The sequence below is a fragment of the Trachinotus anak genome, unplaced genomic scaffold, assembly GCF_046630095.1.
Source record: "Trachinotus anak isolate AG129_WGS33_773 ecotype Australia unplaced genomic scaffold, CSIRO_AGI_Tana_v1 ptg000011l, whole genome shotgun sequence".
In the NCBI taxonomy this organism is placed as follows: domain Eukaryota; kingdom Metazoa; phylum Chordata; class Actinopteri; order Carangiformes; family Carangidae; genus Trachinotus; species Trachinotus anak.
The window spans coordinates 8868450-8886416 of record NW_027273862.1 but is presented as its reverse complement, the minus strand read 5'-3'; the positions used below and the strand labels follow the sequence as shown (position 1 = coordinate 8886416).

Sequence of the window (17967 nt, the reverse complement as noted above, 5' to 3'; positions counted from 1 at the left end):
AGAAGCTAACTCCACATGCAGGCCACCCATGAGCGTGCCACACACACACACCTGCCAAGCCTCGGGGAGAGCAAGCAGAATGTATATACCCTTCCAACTCTGGTATTTCTCTTCCGCTGGGAAAGCACCGACATTTTTTCTGTACCGATCAAGGTCAAGTGTCACATATTACAGTGAAAAATTGAAAAGAAATATATGTCTTGAAAAGTTTCCAAGTAACAAAGTTCACTAGGGATAATTTGTAAGCTGCTTAGTGACAGAGAAAAGATGGCAGGTATATTCCTGCACGGATCATCTGCACTATACATGGATTAGGGAATAATGGCAAAGGAAGTACCACGGATGTGTTTCATAGCAGCTACTGTGTGTTAAATCCACCCTCTTCAATATTCCCTCTCCATCTGTTTTGGGGAAAATAACTTGGACTTTTTTTTCTGCCACAGCATAATTACAGGTTCCTCAAATGTTTTGCTTCTGTGAATTCAAGCAGGGGGAGAAAAATCCAATACAAACATTGTCCTGGTTTGTTTTTGTACCACAGAAAATATACATATTTCACTCACAAGTTTAATTAGGATTCAGCCGTTCTGATAAGCAACATCTTTGCTGCCCCAGAGACCCCAAAACCACCGCATCATTACCATCTCACACCTTGTTGCATGGAAACGCAGCCAGACCTAACAAACACAGCCCAGACCTAAGAATAAGTAACCCTCACTAACAAAATATATGAATCACCTAAATGGGAGGGAGGAAGGCCAGTGCCCATCCTGCTGTGGTCCGCATACTGTAGCAGAGTGGCTCGAGGTTTGAGACCAAAGCCCACAAATGTGATAAAACACTTCAGCTGCTGTATCTTACATTCACTTCAGAAGGTTTAGATGCCCACAGAAAGGTTTTAGCAGAGCTCACACCTTAAACTTCTCCCACCTCACCACTTCATGCACCTTCATCATTAGCCAAAGGATGTTTGGGCATGTTTCAGGAAATAATGGCAATCACTTATTGAGTTATGTGTGGACTGGAGCCGGTCCAAACACATGAGATCATCTTTTGCCTTTCCTGTTGACATAACGCAGGACAAATAAAGGGCAGGGTGTGTGATGAAAACTCCTGATAGCATCAGACAGAATGATGTCTTGGAATTAAATGCAATCATTAAAGCCAAAGCTTGAATTTAAGACTCAAACAAGATACTTCCCTTGTCCCACAAATGCAAACAAGGCTAAACAATTCACTTGGAAGCTTGTCACTCTAATATATGTGCTTCACTATGCTTTTTACCCTCCCAAACAATCAAAATCAGACTCAACAAAAGTCTAATAGGCATGCTGGTACACTGAAAGCAAAACAGGAATCTGCAATCAGCCAGAAGAGGGTTCTTGCTTGTTCTACCCTCCTCACATACTTTCTGCAGTCTGAGCAAGCCTCTTGATATCCCCTTTACATATTTTGACAAAAACATTCTGTGTGGAAACATATTCAAATGAAACATTAGAAAGTATCTACATCCAATACTTCTGAATTAAAATTCAGTTGGTCTGATTTAAAGGATAAATTCACAGCTGTTAACACTGTGTACGTCTAAACTATGGCCCCTGTGTCCACATATATTTAAATAAGGTTTGCAGAGGCTTGTCATCAAGCAGCTTATGCTACCAAAAAAAAAGATTTACATTTAACAGGCATGTGTATATTTAGCGCCGGGTTGGGCAGTAAAAGCTCCTTTCAGCACCTGGCTCATGTTCTTATTGCAGTCAGCAGGGACCGTCAACTTTTCTTTTCCCATCAAAAGCTAATTCAAGCTGATGACAAACCATGTTCCAGCCTGCCTACCACTGGATGAAAATGAAACAAAAAGAAGAAGATGGTTGTGGTCGAATTTAGTTGCCTCTTGCTATTTCACTTTCATTTTGAACTGTTTGGCAAATCTGTCACTAAATGTCTTAACAAAATGGCGGCAATGTCCACAACTAATGTCCTTTGTTTGAGAAGTATCTTTTTCTTAGTCCCATGGTCCTCATCAGCTCCACCTCCTGTCACATTCGTACCTTCATAAGCCAGTAATGTGTACATCCATAGTACTCTGTTGTCACCTATTAGCAGGCAACAGATCCTTCCAGGGCATCAGGGGATTTCAACCATCAACTATTTAGATCAACCGACTGCCTCTATGGGGCGCCATCACCCGGCCCCTGCAGCCTACTTCACGTATGGGTGGAGGACGTGGTTAATATTTCCAAATTGTTCCAATGTGTCCTTCCTGTCCCTCTGCACTAATGACTACTTGACAGCAGGAGGAGCATGGGCTTGTGAGGAGAGGGGTGCTTGCTAGAGAGCGGTGGCAGTGCCTGGGGACACACCATCTGCCTTGTGGCATGCCAGGGTGTGTCAGGACTGCAGCCAAGCCACACTTGTCATGAAAGTAAAATTCTCCCCTCAGCACAAGATTGCAGTTCCCTCAATATATCAGGTCTTTGCTAAGCTGTGATGTAAGCCTATATAAATCTCACAAAGCCACCTCACAGGCTTAGGCCATATCCCTATAGTAGTTTGGTCCTTTACTGGTCCGCAGCATAGAGAGAGAGAACTCCCTCAATTACTTTCCTTCCACAGCTCAGATCCCAGGTTGGCCATGTCTTACACCTGCCAGAGCTTTGGCAGGTCACAACAGAGAGAGCAACAGACTTCTTGAAATGCACTGCGGCTCTCAGGCGGTGAGGCTGACTTCAAATCAGTGGGAACGGAGGGAGAACATTAGCGAAGGAGAGAGACTATAACAGACACCTGCCACTTTGGCTCATTGTTCCACGACGCTAGAGCTTCTAAGATTACAATTCGATTGAGCCCCAGTCTTCCATTAGAAGTGAGAAAATACGGGCTACAATTCTCCTTCTGCACTCTTAATGGAGGCAGAATGTGTTTGGCCAGCCTATCAGATAATCAAGAACAAAAGAATAAAAATTCTAGAAAGTGCATTAGTTGAAATTTGAGCACATGGCTGGAAATTTGGTTATAACAATTAGAAAATAGGCTGCTGCATTTCTCTTTGTCTGCATTTTGAGCAAACTACATGTCCAGTTTTGTCATTTCAGCATGCTACAAGCAGCTAGAAACCTTCAGACATATTCATACATAAATGAAAATACAGAGCAGTTTAACTCCTGCTGAATGAGCGCAGACAGGAGTATGATATTAATGTCATGGCTGGTCCAGGAAGGATTGAATGCATCAGGGGCTAGTCAAGGTTGAAGCCCACCTGAGACTGCCAGAAAAGTCAGCAGGCTGTACAATGAGAGAGGAAGAAAGAAAAAAAGAAAGAGGACTGACATGTGTGATTTATGTCTCACGCCACAAGGGATTTCAACCACTGATAACCTAATACAACTCAGTGCTTAGCAGCTCAATTGCATCTAGGTCTTTATAAAAGGCTTTTTTTGCTGCTAGTTCTCTTTTGTTCTTCAGTGCAACAAAAAAAAGTAACCACGCTACTATTGTCAGGACAGAAAGCCATTTTAAAGAAGAGAGGAAGGGAGGGGAGAGAAGACAAAGGATGAGGACACACTTATTTTTTTAATTGTTCCACAGATAAGAGCTGCCATGCACAAAGTATGTTCAGTCCCCACGGATGGAAAAATGTTTAAATGTTCATGTGAAAGCAAAATTCAACAAGCTGTAGCTCCTTGAAGTGCCTCTGCTGATACCTCTGCTTTGTGTGCCCTGCACATTCATCTGAAGATAACTTGGCCACAATTTTCCAGAAAGAACATGCTGGCAGGAAACATGCCCTCAAGGCAATTTATTTGTGCAAAAATCATCACAGCTTCTCTGTTGACATAATGCAGTTACTATCAATAAGATACTTTCATGTTTCTAAGAAGCGAGTGCAAATCTGGTTACAATTCATTGAAGGCCCCTTGTGAAGACGGACCCTGACTGGATTCTGTATCTGCAGAAACAGATTAGGCAGATGGAAAACTGGTTTTGCCTGTAAAAAAGAGACAGTGCAGGAGTGCATTTCCCACCCCACAGAGCTGACATTAATGAAACTTTATTGAAATGTTCCCTCAGAAACACAGGCGCTGCTGGAGCATTCTGCCTCTCAGGGAGCTTGGAAGAGGGATGTGCCTCCTCTAAAGGCCTGCTTAGGAGTCTGCAGAGGTAGCTAATCAAATTATTATATTTGCTATAAAGACACAGTCACAAGCTACTGCAGTCCACGCACAGACGAGGAGCACTTCACTTGAGTTAAACAGAAATTCTCTTTATTTCCAGGTATATTCATTAGCTTTGCTTTTAACCTAGTTGTACAGTCATTCAAGAGCAGCTATTCAGTGTTAGAAGGCACCGTACTTATCCTTGTGAATCGACAAAAACAAATTGTGAAAAACAGGTATAGGCTTATGAAAAGCCTCTTCTACATTGTTTCTTTCCACTCTGCCTCACAGTGCATTTTCTCAATCATAAGCGCGACTATTAGCAAGTTTAGGATTATTATGGTCTATGTGCAATGTATACTTGACTGTGCATGTTTTAAGGATAAGATTTAGCACCCCCCTTAGCACATCGCTGTGCTCAGCCATCAGTATCACATGTGTCTCCCTTGGAGACATCTGTGCTGTTCAAAGAACAGTTTCACTTCTGGCTGCCGACTTATTTATTACACACACACCGCCTTTAAGATTCAGACCACATTAAATGTTGGTTCTTCAGATCTCTGCACTCTTGCCCATGTGGGGCAGCTTTCGCACGGCAACCAGGCTGAAGCCGGTTCTTTTGGCACAAGGGGTTTAGCCTGTTGTTGATCGTGGTTTGCATGGGAACGCTTCCAGATGCAGCAGCAGCAACATTGACACTATGCACCACACTTCAGTGGGAAAACATCAGCAATGCATAAAGGTGTCTAAATTACATTACGTAGACCTAGATCGTCTCTGCATCACCACTTTGAGTATGGGTTGTATGCAGGTACATGTGTGTGCATGATTTGCACACTTGCACTCATAGGAAAAGGTTAAGGTTCAATCAATGCTGAAGTAATATGTCAAGTGTTCATTATCAGTGCTCATTAAAATTAAGTTTGTAAAAATCTGATACTCATGAGCTCCCAGGCAAACACAGAGAACTTCTAGAAACTAGTTTAAAAATTTATAAATAGGGTAATCGTTTGTCATTTTCTGTGATGGCAGTCAACTTTTTTTACAAAATCTTCTTCTAACATCAAACCTCTGTCTCTTACAATAACCATATACCATATCTAACAATATATATATATATATATAAATAAAATATATATGTATAAATAAATCATCTTTATATCAGTGCAAATGAACACCTACTGTGACTAAACCACAGGGTGAGATACAGTTGATTAAATCATCAGTCATACAATCATGACAGCATTGTGTTAACACAACAGACCATATGCAGGTGTATATAGAATTTACCTCACATTTTCTATGACTATCTCTGTAGCTACTAAAACCTGAGCAACATTCTATCCAGAGACACACTTAATTTTCCCTTTTTGTCAGAATATGTCATGATAAAAATTTACCTGACAGGCCCTAAAAAAGAGAAACATTTTGTGTCTTTGAAAGTCGAAAGGGCACAAGTGTGGCTTTGAGTTAAAATGCATAAATTATCCACATGAGCTGATAATTATCGACACACCATCCCTGTACCATTCATATGTGGTCAGGGTATAAAGTAAGATGTGTTTAAACTCTTGAGTGTCACTGAGATCTCTCATACAAACAGGCAACACTGCACTTGGAAAAAAACTATACATCCAGCTCATCCAGTGCTTTTTCTACTCTATTTAAACAAATCAAATACTGGGTAATTCTCTGGCTTTCACTATTTTAAGCAGCTAAATGTAAAAATACATCCTTTCTCTGGCTGCCTCTGTCTACCAAAAAATGAATGCATCTTTCTTGAGCACAAAAAGCACCCAAACATGTGCCTAAGGACCTCCTTCATTGAAACACACTCCACGCAGCCACTTAAGACCTCCAGTGGAGAAGAGAGAGGAGGCTGTGGGTTGCACCCTATGAAGGTGCTCTTAATATGCGACAGATATTCAAGATTAAGTACTTGACGACACGCTTGACAAAATCCAATTTTCTACCTCTGCCCCCATCCCAGTGTGTCCCTGAGTTATTGGCAGTGTTTCTGCTACACACAGTTAGTGTTGCGGCACAAGCCTCGAGAATAGTTTAGGTGCGACAATGGAATGTTGGAATTTTACAAAATAGGATAATCCCGTGCCCGTGTGAATGAGCGATTTGTCCTCAACATGGCCACAGCAGTTTCTGTCATCACTACAGTTAGGATGATAATGATTCATTTTTAACTTCAGAATGAGGTACAGTTGGCTGAATTTAAGTTGTTTGCTTATCAAACCCACAAATGTGCTGACACATACACATGCAGTTCAATCCCCATGTAGTATTTCTCCCACAATGCACAAGGAAAAACACTATCATGGCTACTATAAGATGAAAACTGACACAATTAGGAAAGTAGGGCTTCATGAAACAGCATGGGGAGATCTGCTGGGATGTAGGCTTTGATTCTGGGAAAGTGATTTATAGAGCAGAGAGAAAAACATGCCGCGGTCTGGACAGAAACAAAGATAGAGATTTTGATGTGAGAACACCATGATTGAGGCTGGAAGCTTCGTGGCCTCAGATAGCCTCTGTGTGGTGAGGATGCACTGAGGCCCCTGCATATCGCCTCCACTGACAATAGGGCGAGCGCACAGGGTGGAGTCCCATCACACTGCCATTGCTACGTGGCTTCCCACCTCTCTGAGCAGGGTAGCAAAAGGCGAGGGAAGCTATATTCAGAGGAGTGAGAGACCGGTGTGCTGTGCAGTGGAGCACTCAGCAGCTATGTGCCGTCACCATTTGTCAATATTTCCGACATCTAGATTGCTCAAGTCGAAATGGCTAAGAACATTAACCCTGGTTATATTTTAGCAAGGTGAGCAGCAACAGCCAGAAAATCCAGTCCACACAGAGGGGCAAGCGCAGACTTGTCAAGTTAAAAAGGGAATGTCACCAAGTTGTAAACACTTCCTGTCAGGAAGGGAGCACTTCCTTAATCCTGGACCAACCAAGCCATTCCTTATTTTCCACCAAACAACTGCAGATAGTGGCTTTCTTTCTCTCCCTATGTTCCTATCACAGTTCATTTTAACCATTAAAAAAACAAAAGCAGTACAATATAACACACCAATATGAGCAACATTACAAGAGAGTCACAATTATTTAACAGACTCATTTCTCATTCACAGAAGGAATGAAATGAAAGTCTGGAATCCCACTAAGACGAGAAGAAATGGAAGTGTTCAGCTTCCTGGTGGGCACTCAGATCACAGGGCAGCTCTGTGTGCAAGACAGACGTCTGGCTGCCTCCTGCAGTGTGACACAGAAACAACAGCCTGCACTCACACACAGGTGACACAGAGGCAAATCTGCCCTCTATGACCTCTACCTCATGCTGAATTTTGATGCAAAATTAACAATGTGGTTACACCTGGAGTTTGCATTGTGGAAAAAAGCCAATGATTCATGCAAATTCTCCATTTGTGGCTCACATGGCATGCAAGCTTAGGGCTCAATTTGTTTCCTTTTAATCGGCGTGAGACGATCTGCCTGCCCACCAGGACTCCCTCCTTCTAGACTCAGCTACACACACTGTCATTAAACAAAACAGAGCCATGTGTCTACAACTCCCCAGTGGCCAGAGCTGCAGCACTAGTCTGCAGGCTAATTGTAACCTGGTGGAATCATGTGACTGATGTTCCGGTGCTAAGCTAGAAAAAGCAAATCGAACAACAAACAAACCAGACTCCATCGGGACTCTTTAAACTGGAAAGAAGACTCCCAGATGGAGGGGAAGAAGAAAATAAGCAAACAATGGCTAAAGGCCATCATTTCGAAGACCTATAACTTTCAGGCACATGTGGTGGGATGGTTGTATATAAAACCTAACCGTGACTAGTTATTACACTCAATGATGCTGGATTACAGTGCCATGATGTAAATGTAACAGGATTTGTGGATTTACCCAAATGATATCTTGATGAAAAGCCCAATCGTTCGGTGCTCAATTGAATAACCATTACATTATGCCTTCCAGCATATTCTCTGCTACAGGATGACTTCATCCTGTTTCAGGAGAGGCAGGGCTTAAAACATGCACACTGTTAGGCTGCGGACCAAAGAGCACTGTGCTCCTTCCTTCCTTTCAAAGTGCCCTTCCAGGATTCTTGTTCAGGTCACAGGAATGCATTGTGACGCTCTTTTCTCAATGACAGTAAAGCACAAGAAAAACAAGACAGCAAGTATAAATATGTTAGGCATGAAGAGAACAATTTGTTGTATTCTGAGCAGCAGGTAATTAAAACTGAATATCTCGCAGTCTTGATTTAGCCAGGGTGACTTTCAGAAAACACTTTAGATGCTTAAAATAGTTCAGGAAATGCATGACATTCTTTGACACCTCAGTGAAGAGAGGGTGACCCTGGAAACAGAAATCTCACGAGCATTTTATGCCAACAACATCACAGTCTACAGACTCGACTGTTATGACTCAGAGTAGCCATAGCAGCACACTGTCTAAGTGACTTACACCATGTATCATAATTATCAAAATAATTATCTGCTCACTTCAGACGTGACTCACAATCTGTCCACCGCTGATGGTAAGAAGTTTGTCACAACTGAGTATGATTAAGAAAAACAACAGCTGCAAAATCCAAGACACGCACAACACAGCTTTCACACCAATCTTCTGATTATTTCAACCTGGGTATCGCATTGTCACAGCAGAGAGAAATTACTTTAAAGCATCACATCCTTATTAGTACAGCTATATATTTTCCCATTGTGTGCTTTTTTTCTGCTGAGATTATTTAAACATCCACAGCCACAGAACACAAATAAACAGGTTTGCGGAAGTGTAGAGCAACAAGGACACATCCTGTACCAATCTGGTATCCAGTCGAGCCTGCTATCAACCTCACCAGCCTCTGCCTGATACAGAAATGTAAAGAACCGCATTTAAAAGGGGGTGCTGTAACAAAATATGATGGGCTCTGATGTTTTCATTCATTTTCTGGCTCCCTGAAGAAAACCACTCTCACAGACCCAGGTGATATTGACGTTTGTGCTTGACATTTCTCCTATCACCAGCAGAGATGAGAGCATGAAAGGCCAGTGGGATGTATTTATAAAAAATGCACTGATGTCTGGAGTGGCGGGGGTGAAAGGCCACGAGAAGATATTCACATTGTGGGGAAATGAAGCTGAGCCAAGTTCAGCCATGCAATAGAGGCAATGTAATCTGCAATCCAGTCAAACAGGCGTCATCCACCTGTAGCATGGAAGGATTGCATGGTCACATACAACAGCGCACCACCTCAAGATCAATCTGATCATTACACAACCCAATGGACTCAAAAGTATGCAGAAGACAAAAGGAAGGAAGCCAACATCTGTCCTATGACAGCCTGTATTACAGGATCACTGCCGCTGTGTTGACCAGTATTCACTGAATCCGACATATTTTTTAACTGAGTTAGTTTAGGCTGAAATGTGATAATTATTTTAATCTGATCTGCATGTTGGAGTTTGGTAAAACGGTACAGACAGCACATTCACCATGGTCGGATATGATCACCACACCCTGCTACTGAGAAATGTTGATCAGATTAAATGGGTCACACCTGTGCTGTCTAATGTCTTCACTTCAGTAATATTGCATTAGCATTCATATTAAGTCAACAACTGGGTTGATATTCACAGCATATCAAGAATAAAGTGAAAAACGCCTTTGGAAAAGTTACAGATTACAGCTTTTAAAAGACAAATTTCTATTACTGGGCCAAAAGGGCCACGCAGTTGATGCCTATAAGGCGTTCAATTTCAACATATTCAGGAGGCCAAATAAACCATTTATAAATTTTTAAAAAAAGACTATGTTCATCGAAAGGGAAGGTGTTAATAACAGTAACTGAGCTAAACACTACTACCCTCCAGAAACAGGAGAAGACACAAAAGCCAGACTCAAGAGAGAAATTTATCTCCATTCTTAGTGATGGTGAAAAATTCAAAATGGCAGAAAAATCTCTTCAAGCAGAAAAGGGAAGGACATATTTCAATAGATGCTTAAAATGAAACAGATATTTTGAACCAAAGAATGCATGAACAGGGGACTTTGCTTCATGACTCATGAACTCAGTAAAAATAGAGAGTGCTTTATAAATGGTCCTGTAGTGGCACTATCCTCGTCAAAAACAGATCGATTCCTCTGTGACCTAAGGCCCAATTTTCCACCAAATTCCACAGAGATGCGTTGAGTGATTTTTAAGATATTGTGCTACTAACAAACAAATGGTGGAGATGAATAGCATTTTCCATCAAAAGCATAATTAATTAAAATGCAGAGCCAGGTCAGCAATAAAATAATTTTAAAAAGAGGTAGATGGATGAGAGATTTATGAAAATGAGCTCAGGGGAAATCTGTGGACCCAGATGCCTCTGTTGGCTACACAGCAACTGTCTGGGCCTCTGATGCAACTGCATGCTTCTATAGATATATGCAAGCTGGCTCGGAGGATCACAGCATCAGAGGGACCCTGAGCCCTGGAGGGAGGCAAAGTTAGATTGGAAGAGCAGTTTCCCAGGTGCAGAGACAGATACTGATGATGACGGGCTGCGCTTCACAAGGATACCGCAGCCTGTCAGCTCCGCGCCACTGCTTTTGTTTACACATTTCCAAGTGGAGCCCGTCATCACTTTCAGTTGTCCTTGAGAGAAGTTAGGTTAGTGCTGAGTAGAGCAATGAGCTGCGAGATGAGGCCTTTAATTAGCTCCAAGGCAGGATGATAATTGATCATCTTGCTCAACTCACTCTACCATGAAGGGCTTGGCACGATTAAAAACAAAACACATCAAAATGCTTCCAAAACTCAAAACTACAGGTTACAATGAGTACAAAAATAAAGCTTGAGAAGACAAGATTAAATAGGGACACCTATGGAAATGTAGCAGATGCATTATAATTTGCAGAACAGATGTACAATATATACACTTTACCTTGCTTTTTTTCCCCACGGAAGCCTGGTGAATAGAAATGGACTTGGGGAAATTCACTTGAAGCTGCTATTGGCATTTCAGGCATTGGCTAAGCAGTGATATAATTAGCATTCATGAGTCAAGTAATTAAAACATCAATGTAACCGAGCAATGCTGTTAAGGCACATAACTCTTTGCTCAGGCTCCAGCATTTAGCATTCAGTCTGTACACAGAGAACAAGAACAAGAACAAGCAGAAAACAGCAGTTTCTGTAAAGCTACTGTCTACTATTTACTAACACACTAATATGTATACATGGGTGAATATGCATGAATGTGCTACAAGCTAAAAGTAGACCTTTTCTTTTTAATCACTGTCCAGATGTCTTTCTTAGTTTACAAAAAAAACGAGAAATGTAACAATATAACAGTTCACATAAGAAGAACACACTGAACAGAGAGTCTATTAAACAAACTGAAAGCAGCGCATCCTCCTACAGAGACTGCTGAAACAAGTGCCTATATAGCTGGACCATCCTACCTCAGTGAGACTTTTTAAATCCTCACCTGGAGAGTCACTCTAACAACGATTTACAAACAATTATCATGGCCAGCCACAGTTGGAATTAGAAAATCCTCAGCTTCAGGTCAAACCGTAATCCTCACAAAAGTTTGAACATAAAGCCTCGCAACACTCACAGTGTAGTTACAGGCAAGCACAGTGACTTACTGGAAAGGTTTTTAAGTGCAAATGATTAATCCACTATCTTAAAAATAATAATGAGGGACACTTGTGTACATGCTCTCGTTTTTTTGTCATTTGAGAAATACTCAACCTTGAAACTAAATAAATGTGACAAAGACTTCAAGGCGACATGTTTTTTTTTTTAGCAGTATTCCTGCTACAAACTTCTCTTTCCTCCTGAGGGCATCAGGTGACTGACAGTAAGCCATGCAGTTAAAGCGCTCAACTCAGCGCAGAGTAAAAAGCCAAACCATGACACTTTTTTTTTTCCATAACGAAGCCAAATTAAGGCATGGAGATTATTATGATGGATTATACAGCACTGATCATTTTCAAGTCAGTGGGAACTTCACTAATGCACTCCAAGATAGCTAGAAATAGATTCTAAAGGTGGAAAACCAGTGCCAGATATCTCCATCTTACAGACACCACCAGGGGTGGTGTGAATAGGAGAGACAACCTTGGCAAGAGATGCAGAAAAACAACAGTATTATCTTTTCTTGATCACACATCCCTCTCCACAACTACACTCTTTATTCAACCTTCAGCACCTGACAAAAAAAAAACCCTTAAACCCTTCCCTCGACATATTGCTTAAGCCCAGCAGCTGTCAGTGCTGATTTAGCTCATCTATAACATGATTCATACTGCGGGGTGTGAGGTATTAAAACCATACTATACTATCATCTGCGTGTATGTTAAAGCCATATGGAGAAAGGGAGGAAGGAGAGTGGGGCAGAGGCAACTGTACTCTTGACTGAGGAGGATCCAGATAAGCGTTAATTAACAAGAGACAGCAATAATCTGTTTAACCAGCTTGAACAGCTGCAGTGGCTGGGTGAAAATTGTAAATTCTGCTTTCCTGCTTGTTTTGCTGATAAACGATAGTGTTGTGTATGAATAATAAACCTGCAAAACCAAGTTGATGAGGACTGTTGAAAACCCTGGCTGACGGTCTGGGAAAACAAACATCAGCACAGAAGATAGTTTTATGAGCCTAGCTTGGTTGACATATGGGAAATATAGATGACAGTAACAGTTGTGTTTTGTGTGATCAAAACTGGGGCGAAGGAAAAAAAAACAAAAAAAACAGCACAGTCTTCCTTCACACAACACTCTTGTGAAAGGTTGCAGACGCTGTGGAATACAAATGAAAGTGTTGAGCTAAAACCAACTGTGAGCTCGCCACATGTCACAAGACAGGTGCGAAAGCAAACACAAGTGGAGGAGGAGGAGGTGGAGGAGGAGGAAGTAACATGAAGGTGAAAATCAAGATGACCACAAAAATTGTGGAGTGCAGTTGTGATTGAAGGCATGATCTGAGGAGGAAACAGTGGTGCACAGTGGGTATTTTCACAGGGCCGTGCTTTCTCCTCTGTACATCCACTATGCAGACACTGAAACATTCCTCAGCAGGATCACACTCATCATGCAGTATGTCCTTAACCTCACTGACACTCAGCATCTCAGGTTTCTCCAAATGAACCCGCTGTGTGTTAATTCCTGAGAAGCCTGACATGACAGCATGCTCTGAGGCACAGCCTGCATGCACTCTGCCTGCATGTCTCCACATCCACTTTGTGCTAATGTGTGCAACCGGCTCCATGCAGGGGCCACGATTGAAGACGTTAAGAAAAAAAAAAAAAAAAAAAAAAAAAAAAAAAAAAAAGGCACAGGACTTGAGCTATTATAGTCAGAGATCAGTGCCAAGACAGGCTCAAATTAGAGCCATATATCCATAAACTCATCACAAGTAATCCTCCGCAGGCAGCAGACAACATGGCAAAAAGGGACATCCACTAAATTGATCTGTCTAGTTAAATACGATTAGATTACAGTTCAAATCGACACACGGTGAATGAGTCTGGATCACACTGACGTTTGGGAGTAAGCTTCAGATAGAGACCCACACACACACACACACACACCCACACACACACACACACAGCAGAGCAGAGTTTTACCCGCACTTCAACTGTCACAAAGCGAACAAAACAGACGCACAGTTATCAGTGTTAAAAAGGCAAATGGTGCTGAACCAGCTGCGTGTGTGTCAGCCAGGACACAGGCTGCTCCCTGTGGTGCCGGGCGGCTGTGACAGAGGTGGATGTCGCAACTCGCCGGGACAGCCGCTGTGCGCTGTGATAACAAGTTGTGCCGGTTGTAACGATTCAGTCCTGGCATGAGCAGGTGAAGTGTTTCATATACAAACCACGTTGTTACCTGGGGGGGGGGGGGTCAGTTTTATGAGAAAAAGCGTGTATTTCTGTGATTTATTACCTTTGAGAGAAATTGAGACTCAAAGGGAAATGTTTAGTAGGATTAATCAGGCTAACGAGAAGCAGCTTTTATTCTTCGGGGGTTGTAATTAAAAAAAAAAAAAAAAAAAAAATCCGCCTATTTGGCAAGTTAAGAAGCGAGCAAGTTGTTGCTCCGTGCTTGTCTACACCGGGGTCGGAGCTCAACTTCACCCACCTTCTCCTTGTTGTCGTGGTCCGACGGAGGTGAAGTGGGAGACTTAACACTCCCTACAGCAACAGCCTGGGCGACCGTGACACCGCCGCCCGGAGCCGGGCTGCTCTTTTCCATTGTTTCCACCTTGATAAGTCGGTGCTTTGGTGACACATACTTGATATCCGGCGACCCCACAGTGTTCAAGCTCGGGCCAAATGAAATATTTCCACCTGGAGTGTACGGGTCCTCGAAGTCCAGCTCCTTCTGAAGTTTGTAAGCAGCGAGGATGTCCGGCTGAGCGGGGCTGGGGAAGGTGGCTCCCGAGCTTGTTTGCTGGTAGCCAGGCGTACCGGGCACAGCGCCGTGACAGTGTCTGTAGTCCGGCTTCGGAGGCGCCGGAGGGGGTGCTTTGGTAGTTTTGAATCCTAGGTGCTCCTTGAACCACTTGGCCATGCTGCCAGTGCATCGCTCACAAGTCAATGAATGTAGTTTGGTCCCACCTTTCCTGCCAGCGGAGCCCGAGTCTGCTCTTCAAAGTGGGATCTCGGGTCACCCGCGACCGGCGGAGCGGGTCCGGAGCTGGAGAGAGAGAGAGAGAGAGAGAGAGAGAGGGAGAGAGAGAGAGAGAGAGAGAGAGAGAGAGAGGGAGAGGGAGAGAGCAGCCGCGGGCACTTTCCGATCTGCCCTGCCGCAACTCTGTCCCCGTCTCACAGACACACACACACAGACACACACACAGACACACGCACAGACACACGCTGTTGTCGCTGTGACTGCTGCGCTGCTCTCCACGTCAGGTTTCCAGACTACGCAACATGGGAGCGCTTGTGCAAGAGGAACACACGCCCCCCACTCCTCCACACACAACCTGCCCTCCCTACCTGAGAACATCCACTGCCACCTACCGGACTCCTGAAACTCCGCTGACTGCTGTAAATATCAGTCACCACTGTATGTGTGTGTGTGGGGGGGGGGGGGTCCCCATCAGATGAGCGTCTGACTGCAGGGGTTCAGAAATACGGCATGAGGATGATGGTTTGAGATTATGGTGTCTCACACCCATTGCTCGTCCCACTTGATGCACCATTGCAATAGGACTGGCTAATTTAAATACTTAAATCTTTATGTTTAGATACACATGCAGGCTAGTCCCTATGATTTATGTTGCATCTTAAATATAGGGATTCATTACAAGATTGATTAAAAATGGATAAAGGTATTTCCCATGTCTCCCCAGAGTAAACTCTGCATTATATTTCCAGAAATTTACACTTTGAAAAAGTAACTGTGCCCCTAGCTTATAACATATTCCCTACCAATGGGACTCAAGGGTAAAACGTCCTTTGCTCAGCCTTAGTGCTCTCATGCCCAGATGGCCACTGCAGACTGTTTTAATTGCAAATTGCATTGCAAATGACCAGTGGAGAGAGATACTGGAGTCTATATTGACACTGGGCATTGCCCTGGCTAAGTTCATTACACAAATCCATGAGTAGAGGAGGTGAATTGTTCAAAGAAACAATGCAAGTAAACATTTGTCTTTCAAAGGTGTCTTTCAGTCTTTGACACAGAGGGTCATTGGTTCATTTGCTAAACATTAATTGCCTTTGCAATCAGAGGACAGATGAAAAGAAATCCCATTTCCCGTCCTAGAGACATACTCCAGCAACAGTCTGCATTAACAAGAGTCATGGCTGCAGCACAGAGGGTTTTTATGAAGCAATATTTCTTTTTAATAACACCACACACACAGCCTTGAGCAAGTCAGCATGCACAGATCAGAGTTTAACCCTGGCAGGCCCCTGGGAGAGACAACTCCTTGCTCTCGAGATCAAAACAAAATCTATTATTTCTCTCCTGAAATCCTGCCATCATTGCACTTTGGGCATGCACAGGGAAATTTGACCAGTGCAATTTCCTTGCACTTTAAAGGAATAATTTCACCCCACAGCCAGGACGTTAATCTGTTTAACCAGTGTATTATACATAAAAGCTTTAAAACAAAAGATTAGGGAAATGGGATCAGATGGTCCTTAGTTTATTGCACCACTGGTCTTTTTTGTTGCCAGTTCTGGGAAAAACAATCTCTCAAACAGAAGAGTGCAAAGAGAAAGGCCTGATCCAGCTCACACATTACATGGTTTATTTTAGGGCTGCACTATACATTCAGTGCTGCATTTGTCCATACACAGGGTGTGATATAAACATTGCCAGTGCTGCAGGGTTACAGCCTGACTCATGCCATATTAGTGGATCTGTGGTGAGCAGGAGCAGGTGTGTCATTTAGGTTACTGAGTTTGACTCACGTCACAGATCTTTGATTGCATTGCTACAATTGCATTCACCAGTTCACTTCAGCTGCCATCAATGACACCCTTTCAAATGCAAATCCTGTATAATCCACTACCTACAAATAGACATCTGAAGTATCCTACGCAGGCACAGCACTCGCCAGGGGGAATTTATAGAGAAATGTATGGGACTCTGCTTAAGTTATCATACTTAAAATATGAGAGGTGCTGGTACTGATAGTAGGTGGGTAGTGCGTAATCAGGATTGTGAGATACATCAGCAGTGCATCACAAATACCCAAAGTTGTAGACGTCCACTTCACCTTGTATTCACTTTTACTGGCAATGGTTCTTTAATGTTAGGCCGTTACTTGCTACCCCTTCATATATATGTACAATATATAAATAAGCATGGATTAGTGTCTGTGATGGTGATGTTGGCATGTATATAGTAGGGATTTAATTTAGAAACTATGCGATTATACACAGAACTCAGACAAGATGACAGCAGCGTCGGATCGCTATAGGTGAATGCTGATGCCTTCAACAGTCGCTGCACAGCTCAAGCGTTTGACATGCTGTGCGAGACATGTGACAAGTTTATTTTCCACTTTAAGTCTGGTGGCTTCAGGGTTTCTCAGGCACTGCTGGAAATGATTCCACAGCAGGAACAGGTACTGCCATGATGGGGATAAGGAAGTCAGGGAAACCATTTACCAGAATACATTAACCCTATATTTTAGGGCAATTTAGTGATATGCATGTCTCCTAACAAGTGTATGACCTGCATTTCCCTCTGCAGTGCACTTCTAAAGATTTATTTACTCACTCATTTATTGTATGTTAGATGTTATATTACCACTCTATTGGTCAGTTTTGTCCCACTACAATACAGATAAATATTGTATGCTGCAAGCTCAGAGTCTTCTTTGTTATTGTAATCCCTTGTTTTCTTGCCTCAGAAGACCAGTGAATTACACAGGAGGTGTAGGTTTCAATAGCACAACTATGAGACAAGTTCAAAACAGTTCATCTGAGGCGCCTCGGTGCCTCACCTGTTAGAGCACATACCATTAAGGCTTAGTCCTAACCGCAGCGACCCGGGGTTCGAGTCTGACCCGTGGCCCTTTGCTGCATGTCATCCCCTCTCTCTCTCCCCAACTTTCCTGTCTCTCACTGTACCTAAGAAAAAGGCAGAACATTTTTTTTTATTGAGACTCAGCAGGCAGAAGCAAGTTGGCAAAGTCAGGGCATGGGCAGTGGTCATAACTGGTAGGCAAATAAACCAGGCAGCAGGCAAAAGCAGAAACCAAAAACAGGTAAGGAAGGCTGGGAACCTACAGTGTGGAAAGCATGATTGACAGCATAGCAGGGAACGAGTGGAGATGGG

The 17967-nt window shown here is 42.9% G+C and overlaps 1 protein-coding gene across 4 annotated transcripts in view; it reads right to left on the bottom strand.

The window, feature by feature from the left end:
* Window positions 1-15202, bottom strand: part of LOC139627665 (SH2 domain-containing adapter protein F) — a 97258-nt gene extending 82056 nt beyond the window's left edge. For 2 of the 4 annotated variants that reach the window (XM_071488657.1, XM_071488658.1), the window contains exon 1: window positions 14308-15202. In XM_071488657.1, coding sequence (XP_071344758.1) covers window positions 14308-14739 — 432 coding nt within the window. In that variant the 5' untranslated portion in view covers window positions 14740-15202. The remainder of the gene's footprint in view (window positions 1-14307) is intronic. The other 2 variants (XM_071488659.1, XM_071488661.1) reach the window with 2 other exon arrangements.
* Window positions 15203-17967: the final 2765 nt, after the last annotated feature.